Source organism: Symphalangus syndactylus, chromosome 5, assembly GCF_028878055.3.
Source record: "Symphalangus syndactylus isolate Jambi chromosome 5, NHGRI_mSymSyn1-v2.1_pri, whole genome shotgun sequence".
Classification (NCBI taxonomy): Eukaryota; Metazoa; Chordata; class Mammalia; order Primates; family Hylobatidae; genus Symphalangus; species Symphalangus syndactylus.
In genome coordinates this window covers 7,246,627-7,266,863 of record NC_072427.2, presented here as the reverse complement: position 1 = coordinate 7,266,863, position 20,237 = coordinate 7,246,627, and the positions used below count along the sequence as shown (strand labels likewise).

At 39.7% G+C, this 20,237-nt stretch overlaps 1 protein-coding gene across 7 annotated transcripts in view; it reads right to left on the bottom strand.

Moving 5' to 3' along the window:
* TTC23 (tetratricopeptide repeat domain 23) overlaps positions 1-20,237 on the bottom strand; it is a 113,882-nt gene that overhangs the window by 77,908 nt on the left and 15,737 nt on the right. For 4 of the 7 annotated variants that reach the window (XM_055277106.2, XM_055277103.2, XM_063640067.1 and 1 more), the window contains exons 2-5: positions 14,450-14,649; positions 7,634-7,757; positions 4,797-4,947; positions 4,487-4,612 (exon numbers count right to left, since the gene is read on the bottom strand). In XM_055277106.2, the coding sequence (XP_055133081.2) occupies positions 4,487-4,612; positions 4,797-4,947; positions 7,634-7,757; positions 14,450-14,629 (581 nt within the window). In that variant the 5' untranslated portion in view covers positions 14,630-14,649. The remainder of the gene's footprint in view (positions 1-4,486; positions 4,613-4,796; positions 4,948-7,633; positions 7,758-14,449; positions 14,650-20,237) is intronic. The other 3 variants (XM_063640066.1, XM_063640068.1, XM_055277100.2) reach the window with 2 other exon arrangements.

Below are 20,237 nucleotides of genomic sequence, written 5' to 3'. Positions count from 1 at the left end.
CAGATGCAACAAATATTATATCTTGGATCTCTGAATTGTGTATTTCCTATCTTATAAGACAGAATACCTAATTTCTGGCAGGAAGGGATTCTGGACTGGTAAAGCCCTCCCAGTCACTAACAACCTTCTTCCTCCTCCAGTTATATAAATGGAATTGTACAGTATGATTCTTTTGCATCTGGCTTCTTTCACTAAACATTGTGAGAGCCATTCATGCTGTTAAGCATAGGAGTAGTTTTAGTCATTTTATTTATATTAACAGATCACATTTTTTCTGTTTTACTTTTGGTGAACATTTAGGCTGTTTCTAACTCTTGACTATTACAAATAATGTAGCTTTGAATATTCTTGGCTATGTCTTTTGGTGAAAACATGCATGCATTTCTGTTGGGTGTATAATTTAGTAGTGACACTGCTGGGTCAAAGGGTATGCAAATGTTTAAATTTAGGAGACAATGCCAAATAGTTTTCTTTTTTTTTTTTTTTTTTGAGACGGAGTCTTGCTCTGTCGCTCAGGCTGGAGTGCAGTGGCGCGATCTCGGCTCACTGCAAGCTCCACCTCCCGGGTTCACGCCATTCTCCTGCCTCAGCCTCTCCGAGTAGCTGGGACTACAGGCGCCCGCCACCACGCCCGGCTAATTTTTTTTTTGTATTTTTAGTAGAGACGGGGTTTCACCGTGGTCTTGATCTCCTGACCTCATGATCCACCCGCCTCGGCCTCCCAAAGTGCTGGGATTACAGGCGTGAGCTACCATGCCTGACCTCCTGCCCATCTTTCTATCCAGTTATGTGTCTTTGTTTAACTGATATATAAGGGTTCTTTATAGATTTCAGATATAAGCCCTTTGTCAGTTGTACGTATTACAAATATTGTCTGTAGTGTAAGATATATGTGATTTAAATACAGGACAACACAGCACCAAGCAGAGAGGATAAAGAGTGCTGGCATGCTCAAAGGTCCTTGCATTGTTCAGGAAGTGGTTAAATGATTAATTTACAATTAGATTCTAATAAATCAGGGATATAAGTGACAAACTCCACAGTAACTACTAGAATAAAAAGAAAATGACAAGGCCAGGCATGGTGGCTCACACCTATAATCCCAGCATTTTGGGAGGCCAAGGTGGGTGGACTGCTTGAGCCCAGGAGTTCAAGACCAGGCTGGGCAACATAGCAAGACCTCATCTCTACAAAAAATACAAAAATTTAGCTGGGTGTGGTGGTGCACACCTGTAGTCCAAGCTACTCAGGAGGCTGAGATGAGAAGATTGCTTGAGCCCAGGGAGGATGAAGCTGCTGTGAGCCATGATCCCACCACTGTACTCCAGTCTGGGCAACAGAGTGAGATCCTGTATACAAAAAAGAAAAGAAGAAGAAATAAAAGAAAAAACAAGGCCGGGCGCGGTGGCTCACGCTTGTAATCCCAGCACTTTGGGAGGCTGAGGCGGGTGGATCACGAGGCCAGGAGATCGAGACCACGGTGAAACCCCGTCTCTACTAAAAAATACAAAAAATTAGCCGGGCGTGGTGGCGGACGCCTGTAGTCCCAGCTACTCGGAGAGGCTGAGGCAGGGGAATGGCGTGAACCCGGGAGGCGGAGCTTAAGGTGAGCTGAGATTGCGCCACTGCACTCCAGCCTGGGCGACAGAGCGAGACTCCATCTCAAAAAAAAAAAAAAGAAAAAACAAGAGAAAAGAATGTATAACTTGCAAATTAATGGGTATAAAATGGAATGCTAGAAATATTTGATTAACCTAAAGGAAAGCAAGTAAGGAAAAAGAAAAGAACAAAAAATTGGTAGGAGAAAAGGAAATTTAAACCCAAATAAATATTTTTTGAAAGGTATTGTAGGAAAATATATACCAAAAGAGAGCCAGAATATAGTATCAGACAGAATAGATGTAGGGGACATAAAAGGACAAGGTCAACTAACCAATAAAGTGATAGATTAAGAAGATATGAGGCTGCTAAACTCTCCTCTCACCCCAACAAAATAGCTTCAGGATATATATAACAATGCAATACAATTACAAATCAGTAACATCAAGATATCTTGAAAACTCTCATACCTGCAAACCAAAACACACATCATTTGAATAATCCTTGGACTAAAGAGTAATTTATAAACTGAGTTATGAAATACTAAGAAGTTATGACAGTGATAATGCTTCATGATAAAATATATGGAGTAAAGTAGGTCTTGGAGGGAAATTTTAGAGAATATTTTTGATATTTAGCTGGAAAAGACTTTCTAACCAGACTCCCAAAGCATAAATCATTAGGTGAAAATGAATGGATTTGAGTGAAGCAAAATTAATAATTTCTAAGCCATGAAGAACACCATAGACAAAATTAGTAAGTGGGCAATAGATGTAAGAAAATATTTATATCATTAATATTTATAATATACAAGAAAACCCTGATTATCAATAGGAAAGGTACAGGAAACTCTAAAAGAAAAATGAGAAGGAATACTAACAGGCTATTCATAGAAGGGGAATCCCAAGTGGCTAAGACGTGTATGAAAAGTATTCAAACTCACTAATAGGAGAAATGTAAATAGAACTTTAATAATTAGATAGCACGTTATATGCACCAGGTTGGCAAAGATCAACAATGTCAAATATTGCCAGCGGTGTGTTAGGAACCCACCTGCCCTGCAAGTGGGAATGCAAATGCAGATGGGTGTCGTGGTTGGCTGGTGCTTGGTGAACTTAAAGTTTGTTTGTACTCAGTACCACCCCTGGAATATAAACCTCAGAAAAGCAATACCACCCTTGGGATATAAACCTCAGAAAAAGTGTCACTTAGCCACGTAAGTGAAGCTGTGTAAGGATGGTCATGGCACCACTGCTATGGCAGCAGAGAGCTGGGGACAAGCTGAATGTCCATTGTTAGGAGGATGGACAAACAAAATACAACAAATGCATTCTATAGAGCATTATACAGGAACCAGAAGCAATTAACTAAAATCCAGGCAACAACCAAAACGTGCTGAGTGGGAAAAATAAGAAGCAGAATGAAATATATGCTACAAATTTATACAAATTTTCTTTTATTCTCTTTTTTTTTTTAAGACAGAGTCTCACTCTGTTGCCCAGGCTGGTGTGCAGTGGTGTGGTCTCAACTCACTACAACCTCTGCCTCCTGGGTTCAAGCGATTTCTCCTGCCTCAGCCTCCTGAGTAGCTGGGATTATAGGCATGCACCACCATGCCTGGCTAATTTTTGTATTTTTAAGTAGAGATGGGGTTTCACCATGTTGGTCAGGCTGGTCTTGAACTTCTGACCTCATGATCCACCTGCCTCAGCCTCCCAAAGTGCTGGGATTACAGGCATGAGCCACTGTGCCCGGCCAAATTTATACAAATTTTAAACACATAAATATAAAACAATATTGTTTGTCATTCAGAGATACATACTCAAAAACATAAGCCATCATTAAAGTATTTATCTGTGATGTGTGTGTAGGAGAATGAAAGAAAAGATCGGAGATGAAGGGAAAAATTAATTTAAAAATCCATACCAGAGGATTTGCATAGATGAATGAGCTCTGCACTTGCAGTTCAAAAACCACCCAAGAAAAACAAAAGAACAAGCGGAATTGTGATCACAAAAGAAGTATCTTTAACTGCATGAGTCAAAGTTGGTTCTTCCCACTTTCCATTCACATGGAAGCATTAGGTGTGTTCTCCTGGGGCCCTTTCCTAGCACCTTTCTTAAAATGATTCTGTGGGTTCTCTGAGTTGTCTTGGGAATCAACCTACACATACAATCTAGTTAGGAAGGTAAACTGAATTCTTCCGGCTTTGGCTAAGGGCACCCATGTAGGTCAACTGGGATTCTCTGCCTCTTCCAACACAGACCTTTCTCCACCTTTTTCTCTGCACAAGTCCATCTTTCCAAAGAGTGTGGGCAAACTCTGTCACCCCAGTACTCTGAGGAATTGGCTTAGGTTGCTCTTTGGAGAGAGATAAAAGTACTAACTACACACAACCTTCTCTTCATATCTCTTCCAGCTGAGTTTATTTGGTGAATATGGAGTAAGGTGAGGAACAAAGAACAATCCTTTCATTATCATGGATTCAGATATGTTTAAGATCTTTCTCCTTTGAGGCTTTCATCATAAAATCAGCCTGTTGAAGCATTTTAGACTGGAGCAGGGCAGGGAAAAAAGGAAGGGAGGGAGGAAGAGAAGCGTGTAGGGGCTGGGGGTGAGGAGGGAGAGCAGGTGAAATGAAAGTCAAGAGAATCATGATCAGAACTCTGGGACCCAGGGCACTCCACAGACAGTGAAAAGTGTCACTGATGGATGCCCTGGTTGGGGCTGCTCTGACATGACTGTGTTCCTCTTTTACTTTTACACAGTGACCTCCGGAGAAGCCATGGCCGCAGCCTCATGGAGATGCTCCTCCTACCTGAGACAGATTCTACTGGCAAAGAGCCTCCAGCCATCGTGTATGCAAAATCCTAAACTTGAAACTTACTGTGCAAATGATAATCTGATCCGTGCTTCAATTTCTATCCATTCTTCCTTTATAATCCTTCCACATTGTAGCAGCTCCTTTGAAAGTCTCTCTGCTTTTGTCAAATTCTCTGAAGCTTCCTTAAATCTGCCTTGTGTTCAGGAAATTTTCCACTTGGTTCTAGATTCTACACCCCATGTCCTGAACTTCCTTGGCTCCCATACTTCTAATCACACTTCCTAAGTTATCCATCAGCATCAGCTTTTTACTTGGCATGTAAGTATTACGTGAGTAGTATTTCTATTTGCAAAAGTTAGAGGCAAAAGGATACTTTTGAAGGGAGAGTAAAGCTCTGCCCATGGTATGGAAAAGCTCAATGGAAAACTTGAAAACATCTGTATTCTCGTTATAGGGAGGCACAATGGAGTTGGCGAGGATTTGTCTGGCTTTTTCTGCATGTTGTTTCGCTTGCAGTGACAGTCCTGTAGACAAAGAAAAACAGGTCTCAGTTTCGCTTTCATCTCAAGTGGACAGGAATACAGTTCCCTATGGTCTGGGAATCTAATAAGGTCTCCTTCACATATTGTCAAATGACACATGGAGACGTATCTGGGCAGCATGAAACACTGTCATGACTGTAACAACCAAAGAAGTGTTTTATACCAAGTACTCAAGATAAATTTTCCCCCCAAATGGTCTTTTTAGAAATAAACAAAATGAGCTGGAATTGAACAGCTTTGAAACCTCACCAATAGCAGAAGTAAAATATGTTACATATAATTATAAGAAACAAACTGAATACAAGAACTATAGCATTCTGAGCAGGAAATAAAATATTCATGAATTTTAATCCTGGCTGTGTAACTGCAATCTTAATGAAATACTAAAAATTCTGAATCTTCGGCTCACCCACCTATAATCATAACGTCAGAGAGTTATTTTTTTTAACATAATACATATCTGATATCTACAAAAACTTACAAACACAATTCCAGTGAGGTAACAGATTAATGTGTGACAATTTCATATTCCTATGTGGTAAGAGACTAATATGAAACAAAATGGAGCAAAAAAAAATTACGACTAAGAACGAATTCCCCAGTGTGTTCCAGTGTTCCTCCATGGGCTTGTTAATCTGCGGGAAGGGAGGACTGAGATTGCCAGCAAGGCTTCAGGGCTTTGCACTTCCCTGTATTGCCATCCTCCTCCCCTACACTGACACCCACTTCCACTCACATACACACAGCCCCCGTCTTATGTTCTTAGTTACACAAAATTGTATCTCAGATCTCTAAAAAACCTGTCAAAATATGAAGTTAATTCTGTTCCTATGTCTATAAAACAGGAAGAATATATTTTCTAATGCAGAAAATCAAGGGTATGCTTTTTATGTGGGAATTCTTACACAAGATTGTCTTATTACATATTTTTAAAAAGCACAGACATGTATTAGTGCCACCTGTGCTTGTGATGTTACACAAAGCATGTTGGATTGTATTTTCAACTGTGTCGAGTCCCTGAAGGAACCTGAACTCAATTTACTGGCGGCAGCATAGGGTGAAGTTCAAGAACATTGACTGCCCAGGATGGATCCCCTGCTCTACCACTTATTATAAAACGTCGGCCTCAGCTTTCTCAGCTGTAAACAGGGATATTAAAAACGCCCACCTTTGAGGACTGTGGTGAGGACTGAATAAGGTTATGCATGGAAAACAACATGATGCCTGGCACCAAATGAGACTTTAATAAATGGTAGATACTACTTTTACTTTAAATTGAGAAAGAAGGACTGTCACGCAGAGAGGCAGCAGGCTGTATAAGAAAAGCATCATCTGAAACCCCAGATGGCAGGACAAGCTGGCATTGAAATCCTGGGTCTGAGTCTCAGGTCAGCTACTTATTCACAGTGTGGTATGGGGAAAGCTGTCCTAACTCAGACTCATTGTTTTCCCTGAATCTACAAAACGGGGTGGGAGGGCTGAGTTTAAATTAGATAATCTCCAAGGTCCCTAAGAGCCTTTGATCTAATAGGTAGGACCAGTCTATAATCAGATTTGGCCAAATTTATTGGGTGGCAATAATGAATACGATTGGTATAGAATATGCTTAGCATTTGGTGTTTTCCACTTCTATGATCTTCTTTATTCACTGGGCCAACCCTGGAAAGCTAGCATCACCATCACCATCATTATCACTTTTCAGCTGAAGAAGCTGAGCACAGAGATGCTCTTGTCCATCTTGTCTTAGGCTGCACAGTCAGTAAGTAGAAGCCATCATCATATCCTGGGTGTCTATTGTTTTTGCCTTCCCTGCACCCATTCTCCCCTCTGTTTCCCTTTTGGGATCCTGGCTCCTGCACATCCAATCCATGTGATTTGGCGAAGGCCTGCTTCTCCTTCAGGATCCAATGAAGCCAAAAGGAAGGTTTAGCCCATCAGACTATTCCTTGCCTTTGGTATACAACCCAAGTTGTTCCAATTAGAACCCTTCCCAAATCCTGGGATTTTGGTGGAGGGACATTCTTTTACTCCTGGGAATGCTTATAAGGGAAGCCTAAAGTTGCAGGCAGTCTTGTTGCCACCATATGGGCAAAGCCTGGCGAAGAATGGAGCAAATACCAAGAAAAACAGAGCCAAGCAGTGGGAGAGACACAAACTGAATCCTGGTCACATTGTTTGAACACTGGATATGGCTAAGTCTAAAAAGTTGTTCCGTTGAATTTTTAAGTTGTATGAGCCAAAAACTTTTGTTTATGCCAATTTGGGTTAGTCTTTTTAAATTTTTTGGTTATTTACAGTCAAGAGATTCTCCAATAAAAGCGTGAATGGATCCCATTCTGGGCCCCTATTCCATACCTTGGGTTTTTTCCTACAAAGTCTTCTGGCCCAACAGATTAATTTTCTCCTAAGAACCTTACTTTTGAAATCATTAAAAAAAAAAAAAAAAAAAAAAAAAACCCCAGAAAAGTTAAAATATTTTTTCCATTTTTCCCCTTTGAATGTGTACAGGTTATATACCTTAACAACTCTTTCTAAAAAGAAATGGCTTCTTGGTATTTAGAAAGGAGAATATTTAAAAACCTGATCCTTCTAATTAAGCGTGAATCAAATTTTGGGGAGAACAGCAGAAATCAACCAACTGATCCCCCTCAGTCTAAGGCGAGCTTACCTTTCAGCTGGAGGTAGCCTTGAGCCAGATTAACATGTGCCTCTGCTAGTTTCCAGTGTGAGTCTCCATAGCAAATTCTTGTCAGTGCTACGCAACGCACAAGCTCGTGGACGGCCTGTTTGTACTGTTAGGAAGAGAAAACAGGCTTACCAGTTACACAACTTAAAACTTAAGAGTCACAAAACACAAAATCAACGTGCTTTTATAACCCTTTGATAAATACTGAGTGACTACTATGTGCAAAACATTGTTCTAAGCACTTCAGATGTATCAGAGAACAAAACAGACAAAGATCTATTTGGGGTGGTAGAGTGTACATCTGGTAAGATGAAATAGACAATAAACATAAGAAGTACAATTTATAGTACATTTAAGGGTGAAAAAAAGAAATAGAATTTAAAAAATAGAAAAAGTAGAGCAGACATCTAGTCATTCTCTAGGTTTCCCAGCTGCCCACCAATGAACAGCTACTACATACGCAGGCACAACAGGAGCAAATGGTAGTGTTTTCAAATACTATACTTTGTGTGTGTGTGTGTGTATGTGTGCATGTGTATAAGACACGGTCTCACTCACCTGGAGTCACCCAGGCTGGAGTACAATGGCACGATATGGGCTCACTGTAGCCTTGACCTCCAGGGGGCTCAAGCAATCCTTCCACCTCAGCCTCCTGAGCAGCTGGGACCACGGGTGTGCACCACCACACTTGGCTAGTTTTTTGTATTTTTGGTAGAGATGGGGTTTTGCCATGTTGCCCAGGCTGTCAAATACTACACTTCAGCTCTCTATTCAAAACTTTCCTTAGCCATCTATACTAGCATAGCAAATGAGATCAGCAGGACTTACAGACTTGATTAAAGTAGCAAGAAGCACATTTTCATTCAGGGATAGGACAAAAAGAACAGAAAACTAGATTCCCAGCCCCAGGTGATCTCAGAGCAGCCATATCCTCAAAGCAGAGCTGGCAGTTTTTAAAACACAGTTCCAGGCTGCACGGTAGCTCAAACCTGTAATCCCAGCACTTTGGGAGGCGGAGGAGGGTGGATCACGAGGTCAGGAGATTGAGACCATCCTGGCTAACACGGTGAAACCCCGTCTCTATTAAAAATACAAAAAATTAGCCAGGCGTGGTGGCGAGTGCCTGTAGTCCCAGCTACTTGGAAGGCTGAGGCAGGAGAATGGTGTGAACCCGGGAGGCGGAGCTTGCAGTGAGCCGAGATCGTGCCACTGCATTCCAGCCTGGGTGACACAGCGAGCCTCAGTCTCAAAACAAACAAACAAACAAATAAACACCTCAGCTCCAAAATTATTTGATACTCCTTCCATTCACAGATGGAGGTCTATGTCCCATTCCCTTTGAATCTGGGCTTTATGACTGTTTGGCCAATAGGACCTGGAGGAAATGATGCAGTGCCAGTTTTCAGGCCACAGTCTAAAGGAACTGGTGGCTTCGCTTTCTGTCTCTTCTTGGGTACTCACACTTGAAACCTGTTATGGGCTGAACTGTGTCTCCTCCCCAACCTCCCTGAATTCATATATTTAAGTCCCAACCCCCAGCACCTTATAATGTAACTGTTTTTGAAGATGAGGTCTTTAAAGAGGTGATTTAAGTTCGAAGGAGGTGTTCGGGCGGACTCTAGTCCAATACAGCTGGTATCCTTATATATGAAGAGGAAAAGACACCAGGGATGGGCATGCACATGGAGAAATGACCACGTGAGAAAACAGCAAGAGGGCAGTCATCTACAAACTAACGAGAGAGGCTTTAGAATGAAATCAAGCCCTGCTCACACCTTGATCTTGGACTTCCAGCCTCCAGAACTGTGAGGAAATAAACTCTGTTCTTTAAGCCACAGCATCTGTGGAATTTTGTTATGACAGCACCACAAACTAATACAGAACCCAACCACAGTGCTGTGAGGAAGCCAACATGGCCCCATGGAGAGAAGACCCACATAGAAAGGCCTGATAGTTTGAGTGAACCACTTTGGCGGCAGATTCTCCAGACCCTTCAAGACCAGCTGACGCTGTGTGGAGCAAAGCTGAGCAAACCCCACTGAGCTCTGCAAAAACTGCAGGCTCATGAGAAAAATGAATGGCTGTTTTTGTTTTAAGCCACTAAGTTATTGGGGTGTTATGCAGCAACAGATAGTCAGAACAGCAAGAGAGATGGCTGAAGAAAGAAAGCTGAAGGGGTCAAAGCAGAGGAAGAAAGGTAAGAACAAGGATAGAGTTGTGGAGAAGATCCAGGATACACCTAGGATGCACCCCCATCAATGTCAAAGCTCAAAGGGCTTGCATTTCCACACAATTCCTACATGCATTGGAAATACCTTCACCCTAAAACAACATTTTTCTTGACAAAAATACACAGCCAGACAGTTGGCCAAAGGAGAGTCACTTTTGTGACCTAGCAGGAGGAAGGTAAGGAATACATGCTCACCATAAAGTGCTGAAAGAAGGTGGACTGTGGTATTTTTTTCTACAGTAACATGTTTCTTACTACAAAAATAATGTATGCTCATTGTCAAAATATAGATGAGCAAGAAGATAAAAACTAAAAATCACCTGTAAGTTTACCCCCTAGAGATATCTAGGTAGCTAAATATCCCTTTATTCTTTATTTTTGTGAATCTATCTTTATATATTTTTTCTTTTTCAAAAATAGGTTCATAAACTACATGCAGGTTTACAGCTGCTGTTTTAACAATTGATGAATAACTTGTCATCTTCTATGATGTAAGTTTGAATGGCTGCACAGTATTTTATTATATGACTGTATCATAACTGCATTACTCAATCCACTCTTTATTGGGCATTTAGGTGTTTGTAAATTTCTTACTTACTGAATATCCTGTATGGATAGCTTTGCACATACCCATAAACATTTCCACAAAACAAATTCCCACAAATGGGATTGCTGTGTAAAGGATATGCAAAATTCTGAGGCTGTGAGGAGCCATTGCTGAAGTACCTCTCCAAGAGGTTGCACCAGTTCATACTTTCAGTGCAGCACATGTGAGCAGAAATGCCCCTTATGTTGAACTGAGTACAAACTGTAGAGTTTTTGTTTGGTTTTTAGTTTGTCAATTTGTCAGTTAGCCCATTTCTCCTTGATTTAGTCCACATTTTTCTCCCAAATTGATGAGGCTGAACATCTTCATGTGTTAACTGGCTGTTTGTACTTCTTTTGGGAATCACCTTTTTATTGCCTCTAGACACAGGAAGTTTAGGGAATGACTACTTTGGAGAGAATGAAAGAGAACAACAACTACAGTGTATGAAAGAGAAGGAAATGATGACAACGTCATGGAATCCAGACAGACAAAAAGAGAGGTAGATCTGTTTTCATAGTGAATCTGTCCCAACTACAGATTTCCAGCGAAGGGGACTGTGCAGGCTGAGCTGGGCTTCCCTGATAATAGTCTTAGTTCTCAGGACCTGAGTGGGGATAGAGGTATACAAGAAACAGCTTGTCCTCCCTTCACTTCCTTATTTGTTATAAGGCATGGTCCAAATATCCCTATTGGTTTTCCAACCTTTATTCTACCAGTTCCAGTGACTTTAGCAATAGGCATCGGTAAGGGGCAGACAGAAGACAAGGACAAAGTAGGAAGGCAATTTCAAAACTGGGAGGAGCCTTGGAAATAATGTAACCTGGTCCCCTCAATTTAAAGATGGAGGAATATAAGGCTGGAAAGTTGAGATGATTTACCAGCAAGTAGTAGTGCCAGGAAGTGGTTAAACCATGAGGGGATGGATTGAGGATTCAGAAGCCAGCTTGAAGGGTCTCTCACTGGCAGATATGGAACAATCCAAGCTTCCATAAAAATAATAGGTTGTAGTGTATTTGAAAAATACAATTTCCTGAACCCATACTGATAGGAATAAATGAATGATAAACAAGCTGTGAAGAAAGAAAAGCTCTTCCTTATAATAGAATGCCAACAAACAAATGTTGAAAGAATGTGGAAGTCAGAGACTGGCTATGTGACAAACATCACAGTAATAACTGATTCAGGTGGCAGAGTGAAGTTTTAAATATATACATAGTCTCAATCTACCCACAAAATACTTATTAATTACAAAGGGAAAAATCGCATTTCTGTAGTAAAGAAACCTTCCAGACAGCACCTTAACCAAGTGTTCAAGGTTGGCATCACTGTACCGAGACAAATAGACATTCTGCACCTCCTGACCGGACGCACTAAGGAGCGCCCCACGTCACATCTGTGGTACATCCAAATGTACAATCTGAATAGAATCATAAGGAAGCATAAGACAAACTCAAATAGAGAGATATTCTACAAAACAATTAGAGTATATATTTCCAAGATATCAAGATCATGAAAAACAAAGTAGGTTAAGCAATTGTTTCAGATTAAAGGAGACTAAAGAGACATGACAACTCTATTTAACATGAATTCACAGACTGAACCATGGGTCTGATTGTTTTCTGTGAAGGACATTATTAAGAAGAAATATAAACAAGGTTTACAGATTAGATAGTAGTATGATACTGACATTAATTTCCTAATTACAATCACTGTACTGTGGCCATGTAAGGGAATAGCTTTATTCTTAGGGAATAAACACTGAAGAATTTGGGGGTAAAGGGCCATAATATCTACAACTTACTCTCAGTTCAGAAAAACAATGAGAGTCAGAGAACAAAGCAATAAAGCAAATCTTAACAATGACTGAATCTTGTGCCTTTTCTGTAAGTCAGAAATTATTTTAAAATACAAAATTACCAAAAAACTGATATTTTAAAAAGTAAATTACATCATGTTAATACCTTGCTGAAAATATTTTTAAGGCCTTCCAGGGCACTTAGCTTGAAACTTGCAAGGCCCTAAGTGAACTGACAGCCTCTCTCACTCTATTTAATGTCAGCTTGCAGCTTCTTCTCCTTGCTTCCAATGTGTCCTGCTTGTGCCTGCCTTGTAGAGGTATGTGTGCTGTCTCCTCTCCCTAGAACTTTTTTCCCTCAGCTCCTCCACACTGGCTCTTCTCTTCCTCAGGTCTCAGCTCATCTGTCACGTCTTCCTGGAGGCCCTCCCTGATCACCCTACCCAAGACGGAGCCACTCTACGCCCTCCTTAGCCCTTATCACAGTCTATAATTACCTGGTTCATTTACAATGTTGATTGCCTCTCAGGTCCATCAGGGTACGCACCTTGTCTGTCCTGTTCACCATTGTATCCTGGATTCTTCACCAGAATCACAGAACAACGAAATGTTTAATACCATTCTAGCTACACAGAAAAGAAGTTAATTCTTTACACCTGTTAAATGCCTTTGGGCATGAGGGCTTAATTCTTTTGCAGAAGTCTGTTTGAGAAAGGCTGCCAGCCTAGAGCCTACAAATAGCAGGTACTGAGTGAGTATCTGCTGCATAATGAACAAGCACAACCTCAAAACCAAATTTATGCTCTTTCTCTATAATCCTGGTCTTTCTCCTGTATTCGTTATACTGATGAAGGTCATGGACAAGTCTCCAATCACCCAAGCAGACTCAGACCTTGGGTGGTGGGAATTCTACACACCCCACCTTTCTCACTCTCACATCTCCATTCCCTATGTCCCCTCGGTCATCCAGCCCTGTCCCACTGATTTGCATTTCTAAATTCCTTTCAAAAGAGCTCAGCACTTCTATTTGTCTCTGCCACATGTAGTTCAGGTCCTCATAAGTACTTGCCAGGATTACTGCAAATATCCTCCTAACTGATGCTCCTCTTGCAGTTTTACTCTTTTTTTGTCCATACCCTTCACAGCTATGGGAGTGACTGTTCTTAAAAGCAGACCTGCTCATGGCATGCTTCTGCTTATAACCTCATGGTAATCCTCCATCATCTTTAGGAGAAAATCAAAACTCTTTCACTGGGCCTTGAGTGCCCTCTGGGCCTCAGTTCCTGCCCATAATCCAGCTTCTTTTCTTGCCCTGTGTCACTAACACATTAGTCCCAGACAGCTCCTTATAGTTCCCCAGACAGACTGCACTCCCTCAGACCACTGGCTCTTGTCCATCTGCTACCTCTGTCCAGAACATCTGGTCCTCTTCCTCACCTGTCCAACTCCTAAGCACTGTTGACCAGTGCAGTCTACCTAACTCCCATCCCAAGAAAGTGTGCCTTAACTGCTGTCCCTCTACCACCTCCAGGCTCACTGTCCACCCCTTTGTGTTTTGCATCTATGTCACTCGAGCTCTCGCAGAACTCATCAACCTGACTACCATTATCTGTCCCCCGTCTATCTTCCCAACCAAATCCCGAGTCCCTCCAAGACAAAGACTGTGGCTTTTCCTTCTGTGCCCCTGGCACCTACATTGCACCTGGCACCTACATTGCACCTGGCACATATTAGGCATACAATAGATTTTTATGATGAATGGATGAACAGGACCCAACATATAAGAGGTGATAGAGAAATGCCTACTGAATGAGTTAGTGAATGAGTAAAACTTTTGAGGAAAGAATGGGAAAGAAGCATGCAGAGAACAAGATTTGAGATTATAAGGAATTACAAGCTCTATGACAGCAGAAGCTGCATCTGCTTTGTTTGTGTTGTATCCCAATGCCTAGACTTGGCACACAGTGCGAGCTCAATAAATATTTGTTGTTGGCCATGCCAACTGCTGTGCTTGGAGCCTAGAGGTACTGCATTCATTCATGTTATAACAAAGGCACTGTCTTATATACTTTCTTGTATCAAACTGCTGAGATTAGGAATGTAATCCAAAACATTCTACTTCTCTTGATTACACCTTATAGCTCAATTCTCAGAGTAGAAATACAGAAACAAAAGTCTCCTTACTTCATGACTGTTGGAATAGGACTTTGCTTTCTCTTCACAGAGGTGGAGTTTCTCTCGAGGAGGCTGGAATAGTGCTGTCTGAGGCAGCTTGTTTTGGAACTTCTTTCTATGAGTGATGCTAACAGCAGCAACAACTTCATCTAGGTGGTTGGATATGTGGGTTTCCTGTGATTCTTGCATATTTTTATATACATTGTCTTCTAATTTTAAAATAAAAAACAAAGATGTTAAACGATAATTTCCATAGTTACTTTTAGAAATATACATTTCAACACTATACCCATAACTTCTTTGAAATTAGTAGCATTATATCCCAAAAGATTATGGTGGCTACTACTGACCTGCTGATTTCTACTTTCAACTAATTAAACCTTCTTTCTTTATGTATATAGACATACATATATATATACATACATACATATACACACATACGTACACATGTATATAAACACACACATACATACATGTATATGTGTATATGTGTGTATGTATTATACACATACATATGTACGTATATAAAGTCCAGTAGAAATTAGTTTAGCACATATATATGTATTTGTATGTACATATATATATAAAGTCCAGTAGAAATTAGCTTAGCTCAAACAGCTCTCAATGGCCCCAGATTAAATGAGCTGAAGCCCAATTGACCCTGAGGTAGAAAGTAAATAACTGTTGTTACAACTTTTGCCTCTGGCCAAGATGAAGTATATTAACTACATTTATCCTCTTGCCTGAAATAACCCAAAACAAACAAATAAACAGCCCCCAGAACAAAGGATAAAACAATGGTTTCAAGAAACAAGACAAGCAATGAGAGAGCAATTCCTGAGAGATGGAAAAAATAAGTCACCCCAGTTTATTGCTTTGAGAGAATTTCCAGTAAACAACACAGGGAAGAGGGGAGCCAGAAGTTATCCCAGTGGACTACCTGAGTTGAGGAAGTAGAGTTGAGAGTTTGGGGAGACCAAGGTGACCAGAACTGACAGGATAAATTACTGAAGAGGAGAAGGCTCCAGAGACAGAGGAACCAAGATATTAGCAGAGGGACACCCTCAAGTATAGGGAGAGAATACTGATTAGCATGTGTGTAAGAAAAGTATTTAAGTCTGGAGAAAGAATCCTTCAATAAGGTTACAGGGAACAGTGTTTTGTGCTAACATAAGGCTGGCGCCTGTTCCCACCAACCAGACTGAAAAAATTTCTAATTCATGAGGCATTAGATAGATAGGGTACTCAGAAGCCTTTTATCTCAGTAGAGGTGATAATTGGCTCTAGACTGAACACTGCTCAGATCACACAGATCAAAAAAGTAAGACCTAAACGGATCAAACTGTTTCCAAGTGACTTGATTGCACTAGAGGACAATACTCAAGGGTGTTCATAGGAATACTAAAATAACCAACACCTAACAAAGTAAAATTCACAAAGTCTAGCATCCAAGGATTACCAAGCATCCAAAGAAGCAGGAAAACATCGCCCATAATGAGAATAATCAATCAAAACTGACCCAGAATTGACACAGATGTTAAATTAGCAGATAAAAACATTAAAACAGTTATAATAATTGTATTCTATATGCTTAAAAAGTTAAATAGACATGGAAGAAATAAAAAAGAACCAAATGGAACTTCTAGATAGAAAAATTATGTGTGAAGATGAAAATGTGTGGGATTAATGGCAGATTAGATAGTGCAGATGAAAAGATGAATTTGTAGACATAGCAATAAAAATTATCAAAAACGAAAAAAAATCAGTGGGCTGTAAAACAACTTCAAGTTGCCTAATATATATGTCATTTGAGTCCCTAAAGAAAAGCATATTAGAGGAGGGACAGAAAACATATTTGAAGAAATAATGGCCAATATTTTTCCAAATTTAAGAAAAAGCATATAGCCAGAGATCCAAGAAGCTCAATGAATACTAAACACAAGAAACATGAAGAAAACTATACCAAATAAAGTCAAAACATCATAAACAAATTGCTTAAAACTATGATAAAGCAAAAATCTCAAAAGTAGAGAAAAAAGACACATTACATATAAAAAATAAAGATAAAGATAACAGATTTCTTAGAGGAATAAAAAGCAAACAAGGAGAGAGTTAAAGATACTGCTTATCTTTAAAGTATGGAAAGAAAAAAGTTGTCAACCTTAAATTCTGTACTGGTAAAAATACCTTTTGAAAACAAAATTTTAAATAATTAATCACCAGAAGACTTGCACTACAATGTTCTCAAAGAAATGTAAAAGGAAGTCTTTCAGAAGGAAGGCAAATGATAGCAAATGGAACTCTAGTTCTACAAAAAAGAAGACCTTGGAAATGGTACCTACATGGGCAAATATGTAAGATTGCTTTCATATTACAATCATGTTTAGCTTCATGGCATTTCAGTCAATGACAGACTGTATATATAAAGGTAGTCCTATAAAATTATAATGGAGCTGAAGAATTCCTATTGGGTAGTGATATAGCAACTGTTGTAACATCATAGCATGATGTATTTACTCATGTGTTTGTGGTAATGCTGGTGCAAACAAACCTATTGTGCTGCCAGCCATATAAAAGTAAAGCATACACAATTATATACAGTACACAATATGTGATAATATTTGATAAATGACTGTTACTGGTTTATATATTTAATATACTACATTTTATAGTTATTTTAGAGCGTACTCCTTCTACTTATACATTTCTAAAAGTTAACTGTAGAAAAGCCTCAGGCAGGTCCTTCAAGAGGTATTGCAAGAGAAGGTATTCCATTATCATCATAGGTGATGAAAGCTCCATGCATGTTACTGCCAATGAAGACGCTCCAGTGGGACAAGATGTGGAGGTGGAAGGCAGTGATATTGATGATCCTGACTGTGTAGACCTAAATTAATGTGTGTGTTTGTGTCTTAATTTTTTTTTTTTTTTTTGAGACGAAGTCTTGCTCTGTTGCCCAGGCTGGAGTGCTGTTGGTGTGATCTCTGCTCACTGCAAGCTCCGCCTCCCGAGTTCACGCCATTCTCCTGCCTTAGCCTCCCAAGTAGCTGGGACTACGGGCGCCTGCCACCACGCCCGGCTATTTTTTTGTATTTTTAGTAGAGACAGGGTTTCACCGTGTTAGCCACGATGGTCTTGATCTCCTGACCTCGTGATCTGCCCACCTCTGCTTCCCAAAGTGCTGGGATTACAGGCATTAGCCACTGCACCTGGCCTGTTTGTTTTGTTTGTTTGTTTTTGGTTTTTGGTTTTTTTTTTGAGACGGAGTTTCACTCTTGTTGCCCAGGCTGGAGTGCAATGGCTCTATCTTGGCTCACCGCAACCTCTACCTCCCGGGTTCAAGCGATTCTCCTGCCTCAGCCTCCTGAGTAGCTGGGATTACAGGCATGCACCACCATGCCTGGCTAATTTTGTATTTTTAGTAGAGACGGGGTTTCTCCATGTTGGTCAGGCTGCTCTGGAACTCCTGATCTCAGGTGATCCACCTGCCTCAGCCACCCAAAGTGCTGGGATTACAGGCGTGAGCCACCACGCCTGGCCTGTGTCTTAGTTTTAACAAAAAAGTTTAAAAAGTAAAAAAAGAAAACAAAAAATTTTAAAAATAGAAAAAAGCTTATAGAGTAAGGATATAAAGAAAGAAAAATTTGGCCAGGCGTGGTGGCTCACACCTATAATCCCAGCACTTTGGGAGGCTAAGGTGAGCGGATTACAAGGTCAAGAGATGGAGACCATCCTGGCTAACACGGTGAAATCCCGTCTCTACTAAAAATACAAAAAATTAGCTGGGCGTGGTGGCACATGCCTGTAATCCCAGCTACTCAGGAGGCTGAGGCAGGAGAATTGCTTGAACTTGGGAGGAGGAGGTTGCAGTGAGCCAAGATCATGCCACTGCACTTCAGCCTGGGCGACACAGCAAGACTCCATCTCAAAAAAAAAAAAAAAGTAACGATCAAAGGGCCTGATAGGTATTCCTCAAAAGAGATACAAATGCCCAATAGGTGTATGAAAAAATGCCCAAGATTGTTATCATTAGAGAAATGCAAATTATATCCATGAGATTTCATCTTACACCTGTTAAAACGGCTATGATTAAAAAAAGAAAGATAGATGTTGGTGAAGATGTGGAGAAAAGGGAATCCTTGCACATTGCTGGTGGGAATGTAAATTATGGAACACAGTAAGGAGGTTTCTCAAAAATTAAAAATAGAACTACCATATGATCCATCAATCACAATACTGGGTGATACATCCAAAGAACAATATTAGTATATTGAAGAGATACCTGCACTCCATGTTCATTGCAGCGTTATTGACAATGATCAAGATATGGTGTCAATCTAAATGTCTATCAACAGATGAATGGATAAAGCAAATGTGGTATGTATACACAATGGAATGATACTCAGCCTTAAAAAAGAAGGGCGTCCTGTCATTTGTGACAACATGATGAACCTAGAAAATACTATGTTAAGTGAAATAGCCAGGCACAGAAAGACAAATACTGAATGATCTCCTTCATATGTACAATCTACAAAAGTCGAACTCACACAAGTAGAGAGTAGAACGCTGGTTACCGGAGGTTGTGCGAGGAGGAATAAATTCAAGAGATCTATTGTCTAACGTGGTGACTACTGTATTGTTTCCGTGAAACTGCTAAGAAAGTAGATTTTAAGTGTTCTGATCACAAAAAGTGATAAATATGTGAGGTAATACATGTGTTAATTAGCTTATTTAGCCATTCCACAACATACACATATTTCAAAACATCATGTTGTACAAATAAAAGAATGAGAGAGATGACATCACTACAGATTCTACAAATATTAAAAGGTTAATAAGAGAATATTATGAACACCTTTATACCATAAATTTGACAATACAGATGAACAAATTCCTTTAAAGACACAAACTACCAAAGCCCAAAATATTAATAAAAAAGAAAAACTGTATGATCTCACTCAACATAGAAAAAGCACTTGACAAGATCTAATATCTAATATCTATTCCTGATGAAAATTCTTAGCAAAGTAGGAATAGAATTATACTTCCTCAATCTGATAGGCAACTTTGAAAAACCTACAGCTAACATCAGACTTAACAGTGAAAGACTGAATGCTTTATCTCTATGATCAGAAACAAGACAAGAAGGTTCACTCTCAATACTTCCATATAGATTTTAGATTTTAATCTAAATATGAAATTTAGATTTAAATCTAAAATACAGATTTATTGACCTATATTTATTATAAAGCTACGGTAGGCAAGGCAGTTTGTACTGCTGTTAAGTAGACAAGCAATGGAACAGAATGGAGAGTCCAGAAATGGACCCACACATACATGAATAACAGATTACTGACAAATAGGCAAAACCAATTCCTTGGAGAAAGAAGTCTGCTCAACAAATGATACTGGAACAACTAGATAGTCACACGTAAAAATAAAGCAAAAAACCCCTTTGATCTATATCTCATACTTTATACAAAAATTAACTCAAAATTGAACATAGAGCTAAATGTAAAACTTAAAACTATAAAAACATGTGTAAGAAAACACTTGTGACCATGCATTAGGCAAAGCTTTCCTAGATATGACCACCAAAAAGAATCATTAAAAGAACAACATAACCAATTGGATTTCATCAAAATTTTAAATTTTTGCTCTTTAAGAGAAACTGTTAATTAAAAAACTAGAAGCTGGGAGAAAATATTTTCATAAATATGTATCTGATGTAAGATTTGTATCTTACTGGTATAAAGAACTCTCAACACTGGTATCTCAACTTACTGGTATAAAGAAC